General features: G+C 36.4%; 1 protein-coding gene across 1 annotated transcript; it reads right to left on the minus strand.

Moving 5' to 3' along the window:
- Positions 1-7,631: 7,631 nt before the first annotated feature.
- LOC131692630 (UDP-glycosyltransferase UGT4-like) lies at positions 7,632-10,128 on the minus strand. The gene is made up of 5 exons (XM_058979786.1): positions 9,940-10,128; positions 9,804-9,891; positions 9,157-9,743; positions 8,655-9,097; positions 7,632-8,590 (listed from the first exon to the last, which is right to left on the minus strand). The coding sequence occupies exons 1-5, from the start codon at positions 10,093-10,095 to the stop codon at positions 8,302-8,304; spliced, it is 1,563 nt and encodes a 520-aa protein (XP_058835769.1). The 5' UTR covers positions 10,096-10,128; the 3' UTR covers positions 7,632-8,301.
- Between the last annotated feature and the right edge of the window lie 14,177 nt (positions 10,129-24,305).

Here is a 24,305-nt window from a genome sequence, read left to right on the forward strand (position 1 = left end):
CACGCAGACGAAGTCGACATAAATAATGACTTTTACTGTGAACCGTGTTTACCAACACTGCCATTAAACTGTGAAGCGGTGTTTGTAAACACGACTCACAGTGAAAGTCATTTTTAAGTCGACTTCGCCAGCGTGCACAGCCTAAGATAGAGGGCTGAGCTGAGAGAAACACAGAGGTAGTATTATTGAAACTGAATTTTTTTTCTAAAAATAGGTTTTGTAACATCACTTCTCAAAAATCTATATATCTGCACATACACGCAAAAATCTGTATATCTGCATATACAGATTCTTGGTCTGAAAATGGCTGGCAAATCTGTATAAATACAGATTATTCTGTATTTTTGGTAACCCTGTAGTGGTGAGGTACTTCGGCCGGTGTTAAATTGAAATTTCTTTTCTATCACGGACGTTAACAGCAAGGTAGCGACTGCACAAAACATGAATAGTCCTCCCGTCATGTATGGGAAGCAAGACCTATGGTTTGGATCCACGTATCTGAACCGAGGGTCCAGATCCAGACACTTGTCTGAATTTAGGCACCAGGTCTGGGTCTGTTTCAGGTCCGAACTTGGTAATGGGAAAAGGGGATGGGCTAGATCCGGGTACTGGTCCGGTTCCAGGTACTGGTCCAGATCCGGGCACTGGATCGGAATTTCGGATCTGTGCACTGGTCTGGATCCGGGAGGTCCGGATTTGGGCTCTGGTCCGGATCTGGCAGCTAGGCCGGATCCGGAAACCGACTAAACTTTTTAGTCCACTATCCAACCTACCCAGTAAAAAATCCGTAATTCTGGCTGGTTTCTGCCAATATTGGGCCAGATTCCAGCCTGAATTTGGTCAGAGATCCACCAGGATTCCGGTTGGTTTAGCTCGGTACTAATACTATCATAGCATACGACCGAATTATCCTACATCCGAACAGAGCCGAGGTTGACACATACTAAAAAAGTGTTTGATTGTGTGATACGCATACATGAACAGCAACCGAAATTCGTCATTCCACCGTTTACTACCTTTGCGGGAATATGAGTTTAATACCGCAATGCGCAATTGCGTGGTCTGTTACCGAAAAGACAATAGAATCTTACCCAAAAGTAATAGAAACATGCCCGTCGGATTTTGGGTGTAGGAAAACTTCGATTGTTTACATCTGGCCTATCAAGACAACACCCAAAATGAAAAAACTATATACATTATATATACGCGAACGGAGGTCGAACGGATTGCGAGTTGAAAAGTTTCTGTGAAAATAGGCTCAGACGAAAAATATTTCATATCCGAAGGCGTACGCGATTTCTTTTTCAGAAACCATAAAGATTTTCAAATTCATCCGATCAATAGGAAAAGAGGAGGATACGGGGAGTATCACCCTGTACCAATATGTGCTAAATGATCCAAACAAATGTCGCAACTATACCTGTACGAGCATCGAAACGATCGATTACAATTTAAACCATATTGAAGCTTGAGCTTGTGCGACCACCCCTGGCTGCTACTCCGTTATTGATCTGGACTAGCTGAAGTTGCACAGAGAATAAGTAGATGATTATGCTGGGGAGTAGCGAAACATCTTTCAATGTGCAACTTCTGGTAATCCTAAAGTGTGTATGATCAATACCGGCGCCGGCCAGGCCCGAACGTAGATCGCGTAAGGAAAGGGAAGGAATGGTTAGTCCGATATACTTGCTTTTGCTAGAGGCCGTATATACTACAGCGCACTCCACAAAAATCACAGGAGGGGGATATTTTTGTTAGTAAGAGTATAGAATTTGGATCACTTCTTCTTTACCGACGCCAGAGAGGTGACTTGACTATCTGGACTAGATATCGATCCACCAAAGTCATAGACCGGGGACCAACGGCTTTACTTCTCTTCCGAAGGAAGACGTGACCACAGATTTTTTCACCTCAGAAAAATCTCAACGACCTCGGCTGGAATTGAACCCAGGCCAACTGGAATGAGTTACGGTCACGCTTACCACTCAACCACCGTCGCCGTCACAATTTAAACCATATTGAAGTTGTTCTTACTAAAGAGTGGACCAACGTTATTACAACTCCAAAAGAACCACAAGATAAGCTTATAATCACGCTAAGGTAATGCTATACCCCTACCTTCCCCGTCGTAGTATATCTCCACGAATTTCGGAACGATCTGAATACCACAAATAAATTCTACAATCCCTACGATCTATCGTGGCAACATATTAGCAAAATGTCATAAACTGTTTTTGGATTGAATTATTAAATATTTTTATTTAAATATCAATACAGTGTAATATTTCTAGGTTTCTCGTTCAACGCACTATCCTACACGTTTCGCACTGGAAGATCTACGGCCGCTGAAATCGTTAAGGAGACATGTCTTGCATTATGGATAAAGCTTTAGCCAATTCATATGTCATAGACAACCCAAAATTTATTTAACCAAAGAGCGCAAGATTTCTGGATTTTGTGGAACTTCCCCCATTGTTGTGGCAAGCATAATCGAGTGCAATGTCCACCACACTCTGGGACAATGTTCCACAACTACAAAAAGTTTTTTTTGTAGTACTTGACGGAATCGGCACAACTAGGTATTCCACCAGATAGTAATCTCCCCGGAACAAACATATTCATGCCATATGTTTTCCTAACTGATGAAGCTTACCCGCTGTTAAAACAAGTTTTGCGACAATTTGCTCGACGAGATATCACTGTTTCAGAAGAATAATTTAACTCGAGACTTTCAAAAGCAAAGAAATCCATCGAGTCTGCTTTCGGGACAATAAATGCTAAATGGAGACTGCTATGGAAACCAATTGAAAGAAATGAAAGATATTACCAAAGCTAGCTGTATGTTGGACAATGTTATCATTGATAGGGAATGATATAGAGATGTTATTAGCGAGGGGGAAGATTTCTTACAAAACATTCAAATGCCTACATATAATCCTGTCTATTGTAGCACAATTCAAAGCCGAAGGTTCTCTGGGGTATATAATTTCTTTACATGGGGTAGCAGGCTATCAAAGAATGCTTCATGTTTATCCCTGTCGCGAGATGAAGCTTTCTTCGAGCAGTTCTAGCTTCATCTGCTCAAGCTCTAAAAGATGTTCTGCTTGAGCGTTTTTTTCGTTGTTCTTTTTATATCGTTTGGTGGGAAGCGGCAATGCTTCTCGTTGACTAGGTGGGATTTCCAATACCTCGACGGTGGGATTTCCAATACCTCGACGTCCTCAAACACTTTGTTTTGAGGCTTGAGATTGCCACTTGTTTGCCGAGGCTTCATTTGTTGACGCAAAGGGTAGACTTTTGAAATGCGGTCAGCTAGAGGAAACGATTTAAAAAACAAAAACATCCTCATCCGTCATAGTGAAATCAAATTTTGAAATTGATCGCCTCATTTCGCGCGAAAAACCTGTGCACGTACCGGTTGGTCGCGCAAAAAAATGCTTGGCGCATCGCATCGCGACGCACAGTGGCGGATTTCCCTAAAAACCTGGCCAAAAGTCGAAAATGGTTTTGATTGACCTGCAAAGGTGCATACCACGATTTTCTGGGGCGCAGATTACGATTTTGATGTCAGATTTTCAAAATTCAAAATGGCGGATGCAAAATGGCCGACATTTTAATCTAAATATAAGATAATTTTCAGGAATGAAGATTTAATGGTTCCAGTGTATGCCAATGACGTTTATAATATATCGAATTTTAAATAGTGTGTAGTTAAATGATAGAATTTGTTGATTTGCACGCATTAAGATGTTTGGGTGTCTAGATAATGTAGCTGTTATGAGAATTGATGTTATTAGTCATTTTAAACTATGTATTTTGAAATATTATGCAACATAGTTACAAAACTTTTAAACTCTCTGTACGATTATTGTTCAATTGCTGTCGGATGCACATATTTCTCAAAAAACGAAAAATAGTATTTTTTTGAAATTACAGAAAATAAGCCGATTCTGTGACGAAATGCATGGAGCGAAAATTGACAACAAGTTTGCATGCAAATTACAGTAACTAAAAATGAATATGAAAAAAATACGAAAATAAGTGAAATTCACTAAGATTCATTATTTAATTAAATTAAATTTGACCGATGATTTGTCCAAAGTCCATTATTACGATGAAATTTCCATTTAAATTCATGCGTTATACTTGGTCAGAACCAAAGACCTTAGTAGAAAGGTATACAAAGAGTGTCCAGAGAGTGAAGTCAAAAAGAGTCTACCTATTGAGCAAAATTAGAATCCAACTTTGCTGCAGAGATATTAGAGATGGATTCCAATTATGCTCGATAGGTAGACTTTTTTTGACTTAACTCTTTGCGCAACTGGTCGGTGTTAAGTCAGACCGGACTAAGTCGCAAAACATCAAAAAATGAGATAACGATAACACCGGATAAAGAATTTTTTCAGCTACATTCGACTTTTGCCAGATTTGAAATATGTAACCATAAACAAAAATTATTGCAAACAATTATTTTCAATTATAACGTAGAGGGTGCTACGATTCAAACTTTAAACCCGTTTTTCTCGAAATCAATATTTTGTCACTTAGTCCGGTCTGACTAAACACCGACCAACTGTTCTCTATAAACTGTGGTCAGAACATGCTAGTACTGCTTACTGGTACAGTTTTGAGCAACCACGTTTTGTTGTAATGCTTGCTGACATGCTATGACTGTCAACTGTTTACGCCAAAGTGAGTTCTTTGGCAAAATCACAGTATTGTAGTATCCAGTCATATTTTCCACCTCCAGGTTTGTTTTGCTTTGCATGATCAAAGGTCATAGATCCCCGGTAACGTTTAATCAATTTTTGATATTTGGAACCTTTGGCGATCACTTCTGTTGACCTCGTTGGATTTCAATATGAACGACCAAAATTATTTACGTCTTTTGCGTTCCACTTTTGATAACTTTTGAACATGTTTATGAATCTCGATGAAATTATTGTTACTAAATACAAAATTCTTCCTGGTCAAAATGCAGTATTGTGCGACTCGCTATGACAATCGGAGGTGCAGCAGTAATTAAAAGTACGAGTCCAAATTTCAAATTTAAAATCTTATAATCCATTTCCGTCTCCACTTAATCAAAGATTACTCATAAATGGGCAAATTCGGGCAAGAATTCTATTATGTTCCAAATGGAGAATCGTTCAAGGAACACAAATTGCCTTGAAACATAGAGGACATATGTGAACAAAAAAAGTATTTCAATAATTTAGCAAAAATGTCTGTTGAAATCGTCTGCTACAAATGCGTGAAAGTTATTGACATTTTCTATAAACAAACAAAATAATATATTTTGACATCAATACATATAAATAAAGTACATACTGTCAGCATAACTTTCCATTATTACACATTTGAAACAGGCACTTTTATCCAAATCTAGCTACACTTTAAAAATACTAATATTTCGGGCGCTTGATAAAAAATATGAGCAAAACGCGATGGTTTAAACTGTTTGGATGTGTCAACACCTCAAATATGGAAATTTTGGAGTGCTTCACTTAAAATAGCATGCGGCAGCACCATCTGAAGGACAATGTATTTACTAGAACCCAAAATACTACCATGCAATTTTCGACTTTTTTAGGCAAATCCGCCACTGTGCGACGCTTCCACTCTGGCATATAGGGTGATGAGCCTATTTTGGCACCATTAGGGAGAGGGTCGCACTATTTTTTGTACAACTTTAAAAGAAGCCATATTATCTATAACCTTTCTCAGCATAAAGTATCAGTGTACTGTTTCTTAAACATCTATATAATGCTTATTTAGCAGAATTGCCTCAATTTTCAGCATAAATGAAAATAAATGTTCCATTCTGTGCATCTATTCCCACCTCAACGATCCAATTATCGCCTCATGGGTGTGCCAATTTCCACCTCATCGAAAAACAATTTAGTTGAAACGCAATGCCTCATATTCCATTTGCGTCGATTCTAACTAGCTATCCAGATCATGGACGCCAACGTGTGATTTGTAAAACGAATCATTCTGCTTTTTTCAGCCGATCAAAACAAACGTAAACATCACGCACATCAATGAAACTCATCAGCTGTTAGTAGAAGAGCGCCCAGAATTGCGCACGCAGAAAAAACCATTCGAAGGTTAGCAACTGGAATGACAAGTTTCACATCACACATTGCTTTCTCACGATCCGAATTGTATGTGCAGATGAAAATAAAATATCTGCAATCAACAATTAGTTGAATAACTTGAAGTAATTGATTACTTATACCTGAAATTGCATTACATTATATTTATAAGTTCATGTTTTGGTTTGGCCGCACTGGTGATTCTTTTCTGTATGATGGATACAAAAAGTTGGTTTTGATTGTGGTAGTGTATCAGCAAAACATGCCAATAATAGGAACCCCCGTATTTAGTTTTATCCTATTATGACACTAGGCCTATTCTAGTGTTTGACGAGTGATTTTAAAGTGAAATTATCGTAAAAAGATTCTCCAGCTAAAATAAAGGTATGTATCAGTGCAATGTTTAGTATATTTATGCTGGAATAACGAGATATGAGGCGGTAAATGCTGGCTCGTAAGTGTTTATTTTGCTAAGCGCCGTTGCATCCAGTTGCGGTTCACTACGTGAGTGAGGCGGATTAGTAGATATTTCTATTAGGTGATTTTGTTTTAATTAAGAGTTGGATTTAGAGGATAGTTCTAAATACATATGTGCACAACAAATAAAGAACATAACTTGAGCTTATTTTTTCTCACCTGCTTTAGCCAAATCGATAGTGTCATTATCTCATATGCTTGGTTCGAAACCAAGGGGTACGAAATAGGGTAACAATAGGCTCTACTGCCATAATAGGCACATCACCCTACTGTATTATTTTGCAGGAATCAAATGAACGGAGCTCGTCCGCGCGTCGTCGCGCGATGTGTCAAAAATCGCTTCGCATCGCGTCGCGAATCGCGTTCACTCTGGCATTTCCCTTCTTCTGTTCGCACATGTTCACCCTCCCGAAATCTTCCGAACAGTGTTGCTATTTTTATTAATGAAAATTGAGTCTAGTTAATTTATTTTTTGCCGGCAATATTTTGTATCTTGAATCCACTATATCGATGAAGGGCATCGTTTTTTACATGTCATAGGTGCTTAGTAAGGTTTGATAAAACCATTTTCTGAAAAATTTTAGATTATGATGTGATTTCTGTCTTATTTTTTTTAAATATTAAGATACTACGGGTACGGTGAATGCATGATAAATACTTGTTTCACTTTGCCGCACAATTTCTGTTCAATTTAGTCATTTTTTAAACGATAATAATTTTATTTGGCAAAAGTAATGACAATCTTTTCCTATAAATATAGCAACACTGCCAAACATCATTTCGCTATCCCTGCAGTAACATTGCGCTGAGTGCAAAAAATCAGAATCATCCAATCAGGAGCTGGACCACTCTGACGTAAAATTGGAACAAAATCGGCCCCCCCTATTGTCACGTCTTGTCATAGATACATTGAATGAAGTTTATGTCAAATTAAAATAACCCTGCGGGAAAACATGTATTCATTTTTTCTGACAGGGCATCATTTGTCGTGAAATTCAATATGTCAAATGCTTCTGATAGTGTCAAATCAAGACTGTCAACATATTTCTTTATTTTAAATTTAAATTTTATTTTCACATTTCCTGAGTTGGAAATTTTTTTTGTTGTGATCACGAAAATTAGCTTTATCGATGTATGATGTAATAAAAAAACATTATTTTTTCTCATTTAATGACCCAATTGAACATGCGAAAGAAACATAATTTGATTGAAAGTTTGACTGATTTACACACATTCTTGTTTAAGAAATTCTTCGGAACACCCTTTAGTTCTGAGAAGTTTAATCAGAACTTCTTTTCTTGCGGGATATCACACTTGACTAGGGGTTTGCTTAGGATCAGAAATTGTGTCTCATTTTTTGTAACTATCGTCAATCCGCTAGTGCTTGTTGCTGATTCTGATGAGACGTAGTCGAAACGCCAAATCTATAACTATTCTAATATTTTTAATTTTCAATCAATGTCAAAATAACCCAATCGATATTTAGAAAAACGTCTTTTCCTAAAACAAACTAATTAATTTGTTTTTCAAATTTCTATGATATCTTTTAAAATGAGTGATTAATGTTCTCCGGAGAAAAATATATGATTATACATATAGCAAATGATGCTATAATTAGGGGAAACATTGCGTGTCGAGATGATTGGAATTGTGACGTTGACATGAACCAAGTTCACCAACAAATAAAACAAATAAAGGAACTAAAATAAATTAGGGAACGTCCACCCTAGTCCATTTTCTTCTTTCGTAGCTGCGACGGATTCCTTTTCAAACACATGAAAACTACGCAAATCAACTTCAATGTCAGAGTTAGAACCAGTCCACACAAAGCCGCAATGGAGAAGTACACGTCAAGGTTGTTATATTCGATAAAGTTGAGGTATTGCGCAGAGGATTTAATGTGCTCGGCACCATCATGTCGGAGGACATAGTTCACCCAATACTTGGCCAGATCCATTGGCAGCAAGGGTTGATCACGCAATCGTTTGGAAATAGTTTGCACATTATTCGCGTATCTGAAAGCAGTACGATGTTAATAATTCGAAACAATGATTGAATTCTCGCTTCAGGTATTCTAACTTTTCATTATTGAGCACCTCGTTCAGTGCAAGACTGAGAGATTCTTCGGTGAGATTCCCAAAACTAACTCCAACACCCCAACCGGCCAGTTCCGCGCGGGCCATGTTTAAAAGTTGATCTGCGAAAATAGGAATTCCCACTACCGGCTTCCCATGGTGAATTGATTCGGTGCAACTCAGCAGTCCCCCGTGGGTTATGAATAGTTTCACGTTCGGATGAGCCAAAATGTCATCCTGGGGAAGCCATTTCGCCAGAAGGAACTTATTTTTATCCAACACTAGAGATTCGTCATCCCACTTCCATATTACGGTTTGCTTTAGTTTTGATAGTGCCTTCAGTATGGCATCCCGCTTCTCCTGTTCTATTTTCGATGGTTTGAGATTGGTGCCTAAGGAGAAGTAGACCACACCATGTGTTGAGTTATCAATAAAGTTGCGGATATTCTAAACAAAAGAAAATCTTGAATTAAGCTAGCCGCTATCCACTTTTCATCAAATCCTACCGATGGCAGAGGATTAGCTTTACGGTTCACGTGGAACCCTCCGATTTCGATCATATTCGGAACATATGGACGCGGGAAACTAAGACTGAAGTGACTGTTCACCAAAACCAACGACACTGCATGCTTCCTCAGCTCATCTAGAGACCTCTTAGCATTCGGGAATGCTTCTTGATACAACTGATCCTGCACCGGATCGACCAGTATGGATAGTAAAGTCTTGTCAAGAAGGTTGAAAAGCACGTTCGCTAGCCGTTGCCAATAGTTCATACGATCGGTGAAATGAAGATGCACATGTGGTACGTAGGACAGGGGCTGAGGTGTTCCTACCAGTAAGTTGATCCAGTCCAGTACACCATGAGTGGTCGTTCCGATAATGGGACATTTGAAGTGCTCCGCGAATCCAAGCAAAGCGTGATCAAGAAAAATTTCCAAAATCACCAAGTCGAACTGCTGGTTAGATCGTAGCAATGCTTGTACTTCCGGAGACCGGAGTGTGCTGTTGGACACATTGTTGATGGCTCTGTACATTTCAATCATCTTTTGAACGGGATTTTTATCATGGTTTTTGAAGAGATTATCAAGCAAATCTGTTGGGATGATATAAAAGGATGATTTACTAAGTCATAAAAATGAAATTGATTATTCACCGTTGAAAAACTCCATCTGTACTTTAATTTCAACATGATGATAATTTGCCGGTGGTTCCGAAAGTTTGAATGGACTCATATCAGTAACCTGAAATAATTGGATGTTATGCAATTATTAGTGCGGAAATTATTGTACCTCATGTCCTTCCAGAGCTAATTCTTTTAGTAGCGATGAACCCAATATCCAGTGGGATTTCGAAGGTGTTGGAAAAACTCCCAATATTTTAGCTGCTTCCAATGCATTCCAGTTGAAAACAGAGAGCAGCAGAACTCTATATACTATACTAAACATTGCATTGAACTTGTCCGCGAGCACTAGTTCAATTGGCTGCTATCTCTAGACTAAAGGAATGATTTGTATTTTTATCTCTGTTTCCAATGCCACTAGCAAGCTCTAGAGATTTTGATAAGTTTTTGACGGTCATACCTCGTTGCAGATCGCTATAACATAGCTCATATATGACGTCATGAGCATCGTGATTGTGTTGTTCACGAAGTATGTTCGATGAACCACAGTTAAAATAGGTAGGGGAGACCGACGAGAGCTGAAACAGTTTCTTGATTTTATTAACTAGATCTGTCAAAAATCGTGATTCGATGATTTTGGGTACAGTTCATTTTATGTTTTATCAAGTAATGTCACAATATTTATTTTAAATCTAAAATAAAACTTCAATATGTTGTTGGAGGTTGTCATTTCGTCGAAGTTCATTTCGTTAAATTCGTTTCACCGAATTTAGTTTTAAATGAATAATTGTTTACCAAAACGGATTTCCAGAATTAAATAATATGAAGGATGAATCGCTATTTCAATTTATTTTCTCTCAAGAATCTGTAATGATAAAATATAGAATTAATGTTCTAGTTACGTTAATGATTCTTCTGCACTAGCATGAGCATGATGACCGTACAATTCGTTGTTGTCACTCCGTGATTGACTAGAACAAGCAAAATTGCACAAAGAATTGATGAATGGAGGCTAGGAGTAGCTATCTATCCTCAATGTGCTCGTTTCGAGAGTTCTATACTTTGAAATGTCAATAACGGCGCCGGCCACGTCCTTACAGTAATCGGCAGGGCTACCGAGAGGAGAGGGGAAACGGGGTGTTTCCCCCCGAGACCGGACTTTGAACAGAAGGAATGACTCTGTTAAATATTTCGATTACGATTTACTTAAAAATTCAGTTAGCGTTTCAGTATTGGTATGATTTAATTTCCTCCAATTTATATCATAAAGTTAATCGTTATTTATATTCTAAAGTTTATACTGCATGATAGACTAATCAAAAGAAAATTTAAAAACTTAGAACTCTAAAAAGATTTTAACGCGCAGTGAACAAAAAGACATACCGTAAAACGGGGGAACATTGATCAATTTTTCTACATTTTTTCGAAAAACTTTCTTCAAAGCAGGTAGATGCAACTGTTTGCATTTTTAAAACAAGTACTGGTACCAATAGATTGAAAACGTGCAAATTGTTTAGCAATTTATTTCGTTTTACTATAAAAATAAAATAAATTTGTTATAAATTTTCATTCGTTGTTTTCGGGGTAACTTTGATCAGCAAAATAGGGTAATTTCGGGAGAGATGTCGATCTTTCTATATCTCGTATATAGGGTCACTTTTATACGGTAATATGATATTGTAAGTTTGTCTTTTGAAGAATTACAACATTGGAGATGTAAAATAATAATAATTATTATCTTACAAAAATTTTATTAATGATTATGTGCGTCCAGTTGCATCACGGAGTGCCAAAAGCTTTTCAGTACCACATTAAAATTTCGTTTTTTAAATTTTTTCTTTTTTTTTTTTGTAAATCATGTATCGGTTGAGTAGCTGGGACCTTTTAGAAGGAATTCTGATCATGAGCACTATCATCCATAATTTCAGAGGAAAATATCGTCGTGCGGCATCTCTCCTATACAATTGGGACAGATGCCGCATTAAAATTGCGGATGAGATGCCGCTCTCGATGGCGGAGGATACGTAGCTAAAACGTATTTTTTCACCTATAATTGTCATTAAATGATCATTTGCGTCAGGTATAGATTATTAATAAGCTATATCCACAAACTAACGGACCTAACACAGTGGCATATAGGAATATGAGTCTATTTATCTATATATTTGAACGGGCGATATGTATCTAAGTATTAGATACTTCGGTTTATTCTCTAAAGTTTCAGGCACTAATTTTAGTAACAGCATTGATTTTTAGTGATGTTAATCTTGAGATAAAAATGAAAATTTCGACGAATTGGTGCTTTTTAAAACGAATCTTTCAAGAACAAACCAAAGTTATATAAATACATTGTTGGAAGAAACAACCAAAAACTGCTTTTAAGAAACCCCTACCAATATATCGCTCGTACAAATATATAAATAAACAGTACCCTTAATTAAGTTACTCCAACTTAACCGTTACACAAGGTTGCAAAAATAAAATATTTTTAAAATGTTGAATAAAACAATGTTTCTCGAAATGGTATTACCCCCTTAAGAAAAATGAAGGTGCTGACCGATTTATAGGTGTAATCAAACTTCATGAAACTCAGCTGAAGACCCCTAATCACAAAAACATCAATGATAGCTAAAACCACCACCATTTTTCAGTTTGTGACCATGGTGCGGCATCTCTCCCGCAATGACCTATTTTTTAAAAATGTTCATGGAAATTTGATGATTTTTTTTCATGAAAAAAACCATTTCGCAGTCTTTTCAAAACTTGTCGCAATTTATAAAAATAATTTTATCAAATATTGAATGGTTTACTTCGATGCAGGATCGATTTTAGGTAATGTGCGGCATCTCTCCCCAAATTACCCTATATCTATTGAAAAAAGAAATAACGCTCCAAATGTTGTGTAAATTGCATATCTGCAGGCGATTTTATGGCATAATATTATGTCGTCTCGTAAGAAAGCACAGGGAATTTTGTTTTCGAAGCGGCCGACTTTTATCGATCTTTTTCGGGAAAATAGCTGAAATAAAATAGTTAGCAATAAAAATAATTGGACAAAAATATTTACGGTTTCTAAAAAAGTGATCAGTTCGGTTGAAGTTGGTTGATTTCATTAATATACCCTTGTATATATTGTTTGAACAGATTGGAACGATGAATGAAAGTTGTATTATTTTCAATTTGAATTTTGTTCATAAAACGTACATTAAATGACAAAATAATCGTTGCCGGTAGATGCTGAAGATATTTAGAATATGGTTTGTTTTTTGTTTCGATGATTTTGTTGGAAGAATCATCTTATCGTACGTTACTGAAAAAAGTCTCATTTGATCAAACTTACCCCGTTTTACGGTAAGATCCTTTTTGTATAAATTGTGTATTAAAAGACTATTTCATACTTTACTATAATTATCTCATAGATTTTGACTAACTATTAAAAAAATCCTTAGTGTTTTTGAGTTCCGGGCTCTCGGAATTTATTTTGATTCGTATTTTACTAATTATTTCGAAACGTTGCAAAATAGGGTTGGGTTTTTTGCTTTAGTTATACGGTTTAAACAGAATCATTAGTCTATTTGCGATTTTTATATTTTCTGGACGGTATGTGACCTCTCTTTCTACTTATTTCAATCCGTCATAACTGCTAAATGAATCATAAAACAATCTATTAGAAGAAGAAAACTCAGCAACCTTCTTTTAGAGTGCTCAATTTAGTCAAATAGGACTTGAGAAACGAATTCTGAATAACTCCACAAATCAAGAAGGAACAAAGCACCCTTAATTGAAAAGATTTCTCAAAAACTCGACACAGGGGTTAGGTATTTTTTATATATAATTTGTATGCAAAATTTTAAGTAAATCGGTTAAGTAGTTTTTCAATGGCAGTCAACAGCGCAAATCGTGTTTTTTCCAGAGACGTTCTTCAAAAAACTTCATCACTGAGTCGCTTGTCGATATTTTTGTATGGAAAAATTACAGAATGTTATTGAAATGATACATTATAATCTACAAAAATTTTAATCAATTCTTTTCACCCAAAGTTCTAAAACAAAATTCGTGGAAAAGTGTTTTTTTTTCTTGCTGAAATCCTTACCCATTTACTAATTTTCTCAATTTAAATAATTTTTTTCCATTTTCGCTCTGTTTCCATTGTTTTATATTTGCTACTTTTGTTTCTTTTTCCGTTTCATCCAGGTTTTACTCTTTCTATTTTCTTCATTTCATTTTATTTTACTTTTTTGTATATTTTGCCCCATATTTTTCTTTTTCTATTTTTTCCTTTTCATGCTTTTTTTTTAATTGCGCCATTTTTTGTATCTGTCTCATTTTTTCAATTCGTTTCATTTTTTCATTTTTTTAACTGATTTCTTCAATTTTTTTTAAATTGTTTAACTAAACTTTTAGTTTCTACTATTTTTTTGAATTTTTCATATTTCCCAATAAACCTATTTTAGTATTTCTCTATCCAACCTTTTCCCATATTTTCCATTATAGGTTCCGCTCCATTATGTTCCATTACCTTTAGCATTTTCCTTTTAATTTTTTTAATTTTAAATGGGTAAATTTTTTTGAATTAAATAATTTTTATTTTGTTACTTTTTTCATTTAAACATTTTTCCTATTATTTTAATGTGATCTTTTTGCGTTTTGTGAATGTGTTGTTTTTTTATTTTTTTCCACTTTTACTTTACATAGATTTAATTATTATTTAACCACTTTATTTTTAAAATTTTCTCGTATTTTTTATTCTTTAATGAAATATTTTTGCTTTTTCCCATTTCTTCTAGGATTTTTCTATTTTGATTTTACATGTTTTCTATGATTTTACTTTTGTCTGTTTTGGGCCTATTTCCACTTGCTCTTGTTTTCCATTTTTTTTAAATGTATTCCGTCGTATTGTCCCATTCATTTCTATTTCTATTAGTTCTTTAAAAAAATACTTGTCCACTTTTTTAATTTGTTATAGTTATTTTATTTCTATCTATTTATTACATTCTTGTTCTTTTTCGTTTTTATTGTTTTGAAACATTTTTAACAATTTCCCATTTTCTTGTTTTCATGCTTTTTACTTTTATTTTGTTACTATTTGCTACATTCCTTTGTTTAGATGTGTGTCTTTGTTTTTTCCTTTCCTAAGGATATTTTATGAACGTATCCATTGAAAAACAGACAGAGAAAGCATGACCGTTCGAACGGTGAGAATGAAGAAACGGTGAAAATTCACCTTTTTATTGGAAACACCGAGAAAAGATATGTCCTCAAGCAGGAATCGAACATGCGATCTCCCAGTCTCTAGTTGGGTGCGTAAACCACTCCGCCATCGAGGAACTGTGATGATGTCATCACAAATTCCCAATAGTATCGTGATTACCGCGGCAGCCTCCAATTCCTCCTAATAGACCCATCGACCCTCAATGTCTCCTATAAGCAGATACTATTGCACTATTTTCTATATTTCAAACATTCATTGTCATTTTAATATCTAACTCAGTGGATCGTTAATTTCTACATTTGTTGTAGTCTTGTTTTATATTTTTTGTTGTATCCATTTTTCTTCCTTTTGCCGTTTTTCACGTTTTCCATGTTCATTATATTTTATTTTTCATTTCGTTGTTTTAATTTATTCAATTTGTTTTATTTTGCTATTTCATCAAATTGTTTATATACTTTCCAATTTTCACTTTTCCATTGTCTTAATTTTGTCCATTTCTGTGTTTTCTCCGCTTTGGATTTTTTTCTTTTTTATTAGTATTGGTAGGTTTTTGATTATTTGCATATTATTAATTTGTTTATATTATTTTAAATTTCACTATTTATTAGTTCTTTCTTTAGTTTTTTTACGTTTCCATTTTGCTACTATTTCCGCAATTTGTACAAGGTTTTAATTATGGATTCTTCAATAATATTGTACTAAATATATAAAAGAAAGACTCGCAAAAATCACCTGAACCAGTTTTCCCCGAAACCAAAAAGAGTTAGCCACACTCGAACAAATGAGATGTTGTATTTTTCGAGGCTGGCAATGTTGTGGCGTACCGACTTGACCGAATGTGTTGTTTCTTTAACGAATTGTAGGTGCAACCAGACAAAGATCTGAATAAATCCATGCAATATCGACACCTGCATAAATATGCAAATATTGATAAATCAGCTACTTTCAAAGCCACTAAAAAGATATTCATAAAAGGTTTTGCGATCAAAATTTAGTCGACTTAAACTTATCATTTCTTAACACGATATTCAACAAAAAAAACTTCATTTGCCTGCGTGCAGGAAGCTGCCTTTTTAATTCTAATATTTGCTTTTCAATTATAAAAGTGTCGTCCAAGTAATAATTCGAACTACTAGCACCCCACGTTAGGGTAATCGTTAAAAGTGGCCAAAGCAACTATCACAAGCGCAATGGCAACCGTGAGGAACACTGGTCGATATTTTCAAGCATATGGAGCTGTCGAAGTTCACACAGAAATATCTGGTTTGGCAAGTGTTCTGTACCTGTGGTTTAAAAAGCGACATTTTCATTGCGACCGAGATGGTCAACAAAGAAATTTACCCTGAATGAAGCACCACGCTTGTTTCACGCAATTTTTTTGCCAGATTGTGAATCCTGCCATGCCTACAAGGTTCGGGTGTCGCCCAAAGACAAGAATTCTCCCAAAACACTAGAGCTCGGCTCAATCGAGGAATGTTGGTCAATCGTTTAAGCAAAATCTGAAGAAAACCCAAAACTGTTTTAAAGTAAATTGGCTGTGACGAACAAAGTGGACGAGGTGGCTGTACAGAATGTGATGGCAGTAATTAAAAGACGATCAACCGAAAGCTTAGCTGAATGTATTTCTGTATTTTACACTCGTTGAGATATTCTGAGGTGAAAACTCTGTGTCACGTCTTTCTTCGCAAGGGAAGTAGAGTTGGCATCAGTAGATGAACCGATATCTGGTTGTGGAGTCACCTCTCAGTGCGGACAGAACCGAACGGAAAATAAACGAAAAACATAAATTGACCATAACAACTTTTGATATGAAAAAATCATTGGAATTAACAGCACTAAGTTTATTCTCCAATAGTTCTCCACAAAAGCTTCTATGCAGTATACATAATAACAGATAACTATTTTTTTCCAATAGATTTTGAGCTTAATAGTTGCGTGTTCGAAAAATCCACGATTATGGAGGGGGCGCTTATGTTGGACTCCCGGGCCCGTAATTTCTCTCCATAGCCCTGATAATCGGGGAAGGGAAGAAATGTTAGTATAGCAAACGCTGTTATAAAGACCATATATACCTCTGCATCTCCACATTTCCTACGGGAAGGAGTTTTTGTTAGCAGGGTGAAGTAAAGAGTTACACAAATCTGGATTCACCTTGATGAGTGATACGATCTATGTAACTTTCAGAATTGTTATCGTCTGTTTATTGCTCTGAGCAGCCGGCTTCCGAGAATTTATGAGATTTGTCGTTTATTGAATAAATTTTGAAATGCACTTTTTATTTTGATTAAAGAGGTTTTAACCTTAAGAAATCTCTTAAGAAAAATCTCTAACTCTTTGTGCGGGTTTGGGACTTGAACCCAGATGAACTGCGTTCAAGGCAATCGATTTAACAGCTACGCTATGCCCACCCCTATTTTGAAATTGCTCGGTTTGTAAAAAAGCAACTTAGGCTCCGGATAGCTGACAGCGGGGAGTGTTGCATATGTTTATTTGAATCAAACGGCTGGTGAACGATTTTATTATTTCTTGCTCCTTCATTCCGGCGAAACACGACATTCCAAAAACAAAACAATATGATGAAAAGCGGATACTTTCAGTGTCTCGAAACATTTGTCGATATATCAGTGTAAATAAAGGTTTCGTAATACACACATTTTTTATCGTGTATAAATTTTGGTATTATTATTAATGACAATTATGTAATGGCTTCTTTCTCCTCGGACGATTGATTCTTATGCTATAATTATTCGTTGTTATTGATAGGAAGAGTAATGTTATCCTACCTATGTTTGTTCGATATACCTTAATAAAACATTTGCTTGTAAACGAATTGCGAATATGTCAGGTACGTACACAATTTGTTTGGTAGAAAGCCGCGTGTCGTTCGCTCTGATGGAGGCGGCGAGTACGATAATAAAAGGCTTCAAACATTTTTTTGCGGAGGAAAGGATTAAGGTCCAGTTTACCACACCATATACGCCACAGCAAAATGGTGTAGCAGAGAGGCGCAAAAGGTACCTGCAGGAGATGGCTACTACAATGTTGCTTGATGCGAAGCTTGATACAAAATATTGGGGTGAGGCGGTATTAGCTGCTACTTAAATGCAGAATAGGTTACCCTCGCGCTCAGTGAACACAACGCCATTTGAGAAGTGGTACGGAAGAAAACCTGATGTTAAGCATTTGAGGGTTGACGGGTCACAGGCATGGGTTCACATCCCAGTTGTGAAGCGAGGCAATTTGATAAAAAAGCTCGTAAACTGACATTCATAGGCTACTCAGAACAACATAAAGGGTATCGCTTCGTTGATTTAGAGACGGAAAAAGTAATTATCAGTCGCGATGCTAAGTTCTAAGAGTTTGATAGTCCGTCTCCAGCAGAGAAGGAAGCTGGGTCGACAAGTGACGGAATTGAGTGGTTTGCTGCACAGGGTAATGAAAGTGATCAACAACCGATAAGTAAGCCGGTGGTTGGATTGCTAGACGATTGTGACACAGAGGGAGAGGATGAAGCATCCGATGATCCCACAAATCTAGGCGATGGTGATCGAAGTGAGTGCGAGGAATTCTTCGAGTTGAGTTCCACTCCCTTTCTGGTTGATCCCCTTGATATTGAGCAAGAGCTCAAGGAAAACCACGACGAGCCCGTAAAACCCGCAACAAATTGCCTGCTAAATTTGACTAAATTTTACCGTAGGAGTTGCTACGCATGCGATGACTGCGCCAGCATCATACAACGAGGCGATGAAGTGTCCCGAGCGTGATTCATGGAAAGAAGCAATGGATGATGAAATTTTATCACACAAGGAAAACGGTACCTGGGAGTTAGTACAACTACCGCCAAGAAAGAAGGTGATCGGAAGTCGCTGGGTGTATAAGGCAAAGATGAATGAATCTAGACAAGTCGTGCGGCTCAAGGTGCACGTTGTGGCTCAAGAGAATACGCAGCGATTTGGAGTGGACTTTAATGAAGTGTTTTCTCCAGTGATACGCCACGTCACATTGAGGACATTTTTTGCTCTAGCTGGAAGAAACAAGATGTTTCTCAAACATTTAGACGTCCGTACAGCCTATTTGTATGGTGATATTAGCGAAGAGATTTATATGCGCCAACCCCCTGGCTATGTGATCCCCGGGGAGGAGGAGAAACTATGCCTTTTACGTCGCAGTATTTACGGTATTCACCAATCAGCTCGATGTTGGAATAAAAAGCTGTCCGACGTTCTACAAGGAATTGGTTTTGTGACAAGTTCCGCCGATCCTTGTCTGTATACAGCTGTAAGAAATGGGCTCATCGTATATCTTATTGTTTACGTAGATGACATGTTAATCGGTTGCGCAAATGAGGAGGAGCTAACTCGAGTTTACAGTCAGCTTAAGGAATACTTCGATATTAATTGTCTTGGTGAACCGAAACATTTTTTGGATTTGGATATTTCGAAAGATTCAGAAGGAGTCTACAGCTTGAGTGAACAATCGTATATCAAGAGTTTGATTGTGGCATTTGACATGAAAGATGCCAAAGGAGCACGAACACCAATGGATCAATGCTATCTTAAGGACGCGAGCAAGAGTGAAGCGATGAATGACATCACTATGTATCGTAGTCTCGTCGGTGCCCTAAGTTTAGTGGCCCAACGGAGAAAGACTGGACAGCAGCGAAGCGGGTGCTCCGTTATTTGAAATGTACAGCTGATTGGAAATTAAGACTAGGCGGATCAAATAAAGGCAATCTGGAAGCATTTGCTGACTCGGACTGGGCAGGAGATCCAGGAACGCGAAAGTCGACTACTGGGTTTGTTGTCTTCTTCGCAGGAGGAGCTGTCTCGTGAGCAAGCAGGCGCCAGGACTGTGTGAGCCTCTCGTCCATGGAGGCAGAATACGTGGCACTAGGGGAGACGTGTCAAGAAGTGCTGTGGATACGGCATTTGCTACAGGATTTAGGCGAGAAGCAGGAACAGGCCACCGTTATACACGAAGACAATCAAGGTTGTCTAGTCTTCGTACAATCTGAAAAGACCACCAGACGGTCCAAGCACATCAACACGAAAGAATGCTTCATACGTGACCTTTGCGAACGAGAAGTAATAAAGCTTCAGTACTGTACGACCGATGTGATGCGAGCAGATGTTTTCACCAAACCTTTGGGGAATGTGAAGCACAAGGGTTTTGTTATATAACATCTTGCTAACTATACATGTTTCTCAGTACTACCGGCAAGCCTGGCGCGCACCGGAAGAGTAATCTTATCCTACCTATGTATGTTCGATATACCTTAATAAAACGTTTGCTTGTAAACGCGTGTCTATTCTTTTCGCGGATAGTTTTTCGTGTCCGTTCCGGTTTTATTCCTCGCAGCCGACGTAGATCCACCGTTGAACCTGTCCGCCTTGACCCACAGTTATGCTATATAAGACACATTTTGAACGGTATAAAAAAACCCTACCGAACTACCTGAAACGACTAACTTTATATGTCAGATGTACAACCGATTACATATGCGCGTTTATTACGCTAATATCTAGAAAAAAATTGAAAACAATACGAACGAAAAGAAACTAACTTGTCACCTTTTGCGTCAATAATCAAGCTACAATATTTTTATACTCATGAAGAAATATGGTGAACGTGACAGTAATATAGTGCATGAACTACTCCAAAGCATGTGCAAGTACTCAATGCAATAAAAACAATTAATATACAGTAATGTTTCGATTATATCACGCCTAGTTATATATAGGGAAGGATTTATATATGTTAAAACAATATATAAGTACTTGTATATATATTCATTTAAATATATACATACTGATTTATATATGCATAGTAAGATACGTAAATATTCATATGTATATATACAGTTCCATGCATACATATATGGATATATAAGCGTAATTTAATCGAAACATTACTGTAATTTTCTTGATGATTTAATTCTTCTTGTGAATTGTTAATTCTCAACCTTCATACTTCATATTTCATATTGCTTTAGATACCCAGTGGATTAGTTTCCCAGTTGGTCAAATAAACACTAAACAAACAAAGAAATTAGTTTGCTCAATCCAAAGAAATGTCAGCTCCATTGGCATCAACCGGCGGATACGTGTTCCCTTACAATGCCATGGTTTCGTAATGCAAGAGTCTTATGATTCGAGAATTTTTTAAACACAGCGCGTTTGGCAGTTTTGAAACGTCTATGGACGGTTGATTGCCAGGACACATGATAATCGATTATATAATTAAGAATATAAGAAAACGAGTGTTTCCATGAGAAACCGGCCAACCGCAAAATATGACCATCGACGCACAGAGGAGTAATTGGGGTCGAATCCTGGTCAAAATTATTTGCTGCTGCAATTGTTGTTATTATGCCTTAATATGAACTAAAAATAGACAATTGCTAGTTTTTGGAACAATTTGGCATCTACCCACCTACCAGTGCAGAGGCCAATTTTCTATATCCTTTCGAATACTAGTAATTTCTAGTAGGCGATCTTTGTGAATACATTTGTTTTTCCAGTTGCATAAACACTTGATCAGTGGGAAAGGGAGGAGAAAAGGGACGCCTATGCATATTTTCATAGAGATACATTTTGGTAAACATAATATTTGGCCCTACAGCATTTCGGTGTACCTCAAATTAGTAAAAATTTCAAAATTTTCAAATCGCTTAGGATTGGTGGATCGGACAAGATCGGAAGAGTTCGAATATTTTTTGTATAGCTGAAATCTTGTTTTGTAATACTGCTTCAGCAACTTTGCCGGATCTAGCCGTATAATGCACAGTGTTTTAAAACTTGTAAATTTTTAAAGCTAGACATATGGTGCTTTCAGCAATTTCTTTTATAGTAACATTTGCTACAATTTTACTGAAGACATAAATTTTTGTATATCACTTATAGGGGAATTAATCACTGAACGGTATACTCCTGTGGATGCTCAATCATAAGAACAACAACTTCTCCGAACAAACTATACTTCTAAAGTTAACGGTTTAGACGCTATTAATTTTGAGCACGAAAACGACGTTTTAAAACACTGTTTAATGTAACTTTTTTATCATTAAAATTTGGAATAAAATGTTTAAAAAAGGTATTTTTTAATGTTGATGCAATGCACAGCAAGTCTACTTTTTTAGTTAGTTTTAAGCTGAAGTTAAACAAACGGTTGTGTTGAACTACGTTTGTAATAATATTGTCTTATTTAATACAGTCTTCATCACTAGAAAGCGATTTTGCTGAATATATAACGAAAACGATTGACATATCCCATTAAAATATCACCATTGGGCATACGTGCAAAAATTCTTTAACAATTTTTGATATACTCCTAATTTTGCCACGTTATACAGTAGGTTCTTTGGTATGAAAAAATATAACGAAGCAAAAAAATCGAAAAAAAAGTTTTGGTTTTTGGCCAAGAATTTGTTCTAGTTACTCCTCTGTGCGACGATTCGAACGAAACATTGCAGTTGTGTTCGGTTTATGATCTCCATGATATATCTGGCAATTGCAACTTTTTGATACAAGAACAATTTTTCAAAAGGGTGATCGTCAAACGGTGGGATAACAAAATTCTCACAAGTTTCCTATCTCATGCCTCCACGCGAGTCTAAGTCTATTGATGACATTTGGTCCTTAGACCGGCGACGACTGGGTGCTATCAGCCTTTTGCGGATAGTAGCAGAATGAAAGGGTGCGAACAGATCTAGTCGAGAAAACATTGCCGTAAAAATCAGAAATTAGCCCCAATACGACTAATCTGATTAGTATCTATGATTACGGGTCAATACGTATTGAAAATTTGCCGCGTCTGTGCCCGTGCATTAGGTTAACAATCCTTTATATTTCTCTTCAGTTATACTTGTATTCCACAAACAATCCGATATGGAAAATAAGAAATACTTTTCTTGATTTATAACAACTCGTGCTATTTTTGCCTGTACAATGTATTATCATACGGTAGTTTTCAAGCCAATAATTATATCGTAGAGAAGAAGTAGCAAATTCTGTCGAAATACTGTTGCAATAAACATTGATAAATAAGGGTTTCAGCCTGAAAAAGCACTTTTTTGCGATTTTTTTAGAACTTTGCTTGAAGCGAATTGAAAAAAATTGAAAAAAATCGGCTAAGTAGTTTTTGAATGGCAGGTAACACCGCAAATCATGTCTTTTCCAGCGACGTTCTAAAAAAAGTTTTTTTTATTTTTGCCTAGAAAAATTACAGCGTGTTGTTGAAATGATGCACTATACTGTACAAAAGTTTTGATAAATTTGCTTCACGCAAAGTTCTAAAAAAATTCGCAAAAAGAGTGTTTTTTTCGCGCTGAAACTTTTAAGTGTATCATGGAGAAACTTTCAATGAAAAAGCTTTCCTAACAACAACTAGACATATTTTTATAATTCATACTATTTGCAGTCAAAAACGCAATTTTCTTTCAGAATATAACCGCTATTTTAAATCAAAATGCTCATGATTTTTGTTCTAAAATGTAGTCCTTCTTGAGATAGTTTTAATTTTGTTTTAACAACTTAATTATATTTTTTTATTATCAAAAGCAATAGGTTTTTCAATAGGCCTATAAAATTGACATTGACAAAATCGGGACATATTTTTTTATTCCTTTTTAACAAACCAAACTTGTTAAAATAATCTTCTTGAGTCCCTAGACCATAACCCTTCCTGATTATGTGGTATAAATTTCACTTAAGAGGGTCTTAATAGAGAAAAATGAAATTTTGCCCATTTCGGAATATATAAGATAAGAAAAATGCATTCAAGAAATGATTTATTAATTGACTTGGTCCGCCTGCTAGAGCCCATTAAATGAATTTTCATGAGGCTGACAAATTCACGTAAAAAAAACTGGCAAAAGCGCGTGACTTCACCGTATATGTAAGCCGTGGGTTGTGGCAGTCTTATACATGTGTCGCAGTTAATTTGTTGACAAAGGGGCCGTGCTAGTAAACGCTCGCTCGCGCGGTCGAATATTACGGACCAATCATAGCGCAGATAATTACTACTTTCACAATATCCAGTATTTTCGTTATTTGCACTAATTAAACAGAATTAGTTACAACAATGTTGTGCATATTTCCTATTAAATTTCGCCTTAATCGATTTTTTCTTTCATTCAGTGCAACAGCTGTTATTCACGTTCAAAAATCGGGTAAAATAAAATATTCGTACATATCACAAAAGTAACTCTAAACGCTAGGCAATAATCTTGAACTTTTCGATACACAGAGTCATGTCGAAATGACCATAACTAATTCCAGCTATCGTTGCTTATGATATACCAATATAACTGACACAAATCGCTA

Source organism: Topomyia yanbarensis, chromosome 3, assembly GCF_030247195.1.
Source record: "Topomyia yanbarensis strain Yona2022 chromosome 3, ASM3024719v1, whole genome shotgun sequence".
NCBI classification, from domain to species: domain Eukaryota; kingdom Metazoa; phylum Arthropoda; class Insecta; order Diptera; family Culicidae; genus Topomyia; species Topomyia yanbarensis.